General features: G+C 62.0%; 1 protein-coding gene across 1 annotated transcript; it reads left to right on the top strand.

The window, feature by feature from the left end:
* On the top strand, positions 1-1,499 carry LOC134520651 (thymosin beta-15A homolog). Its single transcript, XM_063346339.1, has 3 exons — positions 1-80; positions 461-565; positions 988-1,499. The coding sequence occupies exons 2-3, from the start codon at positions 466-468 to the stop codon at positions 1,023-1,025; spliced, it is 138 nt and encodes a 45-aa protein (XP_063202409.1). The 5' UTR covers positions 1-80; positions 461-465; the 3' UTR covers positions 1,026-1,499.
* The last annotated feature ends 287 nt before the right edge of the window (positions 1,500-1,786 follow it).

Genomic DNA, 1,786 nt, shown 5'->3' with positions numbered 1-1,786 from the left:
CCGCCCCACGCCAGGCGCTCCAGCCTCACCTGGGAGCGCAGCGGAGCGGAGCGGGGCGGGACGGAGCGGGAGAGCACCAGGTGCGGTACCGGCCGTTCCGCCGCGGGGGTACCCCCGCCGGTGGATGCGGGGGGGGACTCTCCAGAGGCGCCCCTGGGCTGGGGGTCCCGGCTGCGTGGGCTGGTGAGGGCGGGGGGGTCGCCCCCGGGTGGATTGCGGGCACTTGGACGGGGCGAGGGAGGGTCCCCATGTGGTCGCCCAACCGGTGCGGAGCCGCCCGGAGGCGGCGGGGAGCGGCGCGGTGCCCGGGGCGGCGGCGCGCCCCGCCCTGCGCTATTGTCCGCGGCGGGGCCGGGAGTTGGCGGGGGCGGTGGCGGGGGGGACCGGGGCGGGCCGCCTTTGTCTGGCGGTCCCCATCCCCGGGGACCTCGGCTGACCTCGGGGGCGGGGGGTCTCGCAGGCAAAATGTGCGACAAGCCAGACCTCTCGGAGGTGGAGAAATTCGACAAGAAGAAGCTGAAGAAAACCAACACGGAGGAGAAGAACACGCTGCCCTCCAAGGAGAGTGAGTGCAGCCCCGGGGTTTGGCTTGGGCGGGGGGGGCCGGAACACGCGTGGGCCACGTCTGGGGCAGTGGGTGTCCTCTCTGTCGAGGTGCTTTGGGGCAGTTGGGCTCGGACCCAGAGAAATTGGGTCCCTCGGGACCCCCAAACCGACAGGTGAGGGGCTGGGGTACGGCCCCCCCGGGGCATGGGCAGGATCGCCTGCGGAGGGACGTGGCTCCGAGCTGTTGCCTCAGGGCATGGCTTCCCCGAGGAGAGCTGAAGGCAGGTGCCCAACCTGCTGTCACCCCTGTGTGTGTCACATCACCCTCAGATTTGAAGTGTTTGTCTACCCCACTTGGGGATTGCTCTGCAGCCTTCTCCAGTGGGTGTTCCCACGAAAAAAAAGAGCATCAGAGACTAATGGACCTCACTTCTCTTGCAGCTATCGAGCAGGAGAAGGAATGTGTGAAGTCTTCCTAGAGCGAGGTGGCCTGGCAGGAAGAGCTACCACTTGATTTATTTTTTTTTTTTGTGCTTTGAATGAAATCATGTGTTTTTTTTAAATTTACATCATGTACGTGTATAGAAAACAGCTGCATCACCTAACCCACTGTCCCACCTTGCTGGCAGCTTTGGCGGGTGGGGGTAACAAAGGGTGGCCCCCATTAAAGTCCATCAACAGCCTGACCCAACCCTGTCTCTGCCACTCAGTCGACTCCCGTTGACAGCGCTGATCTCGCTCCAGTGCAGTGGGGAGATGAGCAAGGGCTATGGAGGCTCCTGGGGATGGACCTCTTCAGCCTGGGGGAGTGGGGAACCTTTCTGACCTGGCCTGTGGCCTGGGTCTGTCTTGCATACTTCTTCACTGACGGTGTTCTGTAGCCTCACAGTTTTTTTGTCTTCCTTGGGGGAAAAATGAGAAGTTTATTATAAAATAAAAAATGTAATGACCTACCTATGGCTTATGGCTTCTTCCTTGGCAAAGGTTCAGGTTGTGGCTTGGCTTGCCCTGGTGGGGGTGGGAAGGTCTCTGCCTGGGGCTGGAGCAGCAATGATGGTTTGGTGTTGCTCAAAGGGTGATATGGGATGGTTCCCTGCAGGGGGAGTCCAGCTTGGTGTGTGTCTAGGGCTCAGTTCCTGGTGGTCTAGGGGAGACCGGAGCTGGGAGCGTGGCCGGTGTGGTGCTGGGGTCTCAGCTGGCTGAGGCCACTGTGTTCCACCAGCAATCCCTGCCACCATAG

The sequence above is a fragment of the Chroicocephalus ridibundus genome, chromosome 9 (genome assembly GCF_963924245.1).
Source record: "Chroicocephalus ridibundus chromosome 9, bChrRid1.1, whole genome shotgun sequence".
In the NCBI taxonomy this organism is placed as follows: Eukaryota; Metazoa; Chordata; class Aves; order Charadriiformes; family Laridae; genus Chroicocephalus; species Chroicocephalus ridibundus.
Note: the sequence above shows the minus strand (reverse complement) of the source record. Positions and strands in the feature narration are given on the sequence as shown.

Coding starts and splice junctions, on each gene's coding strand:
- LOC134520651 (XM_063346339.1), top strand. CDS start 466: ATGTGCGACAAGCCAGACCTCTCGGAGGTGGAGAAATTCGACAAGAAG. Junction 566..987: donor CACGCTGCCCTCCAAGGAGA/GTGAGTGCAGCC, acceptor CTTCTCTTGCAG/CTATCGAGCAGGAGAAGGAA.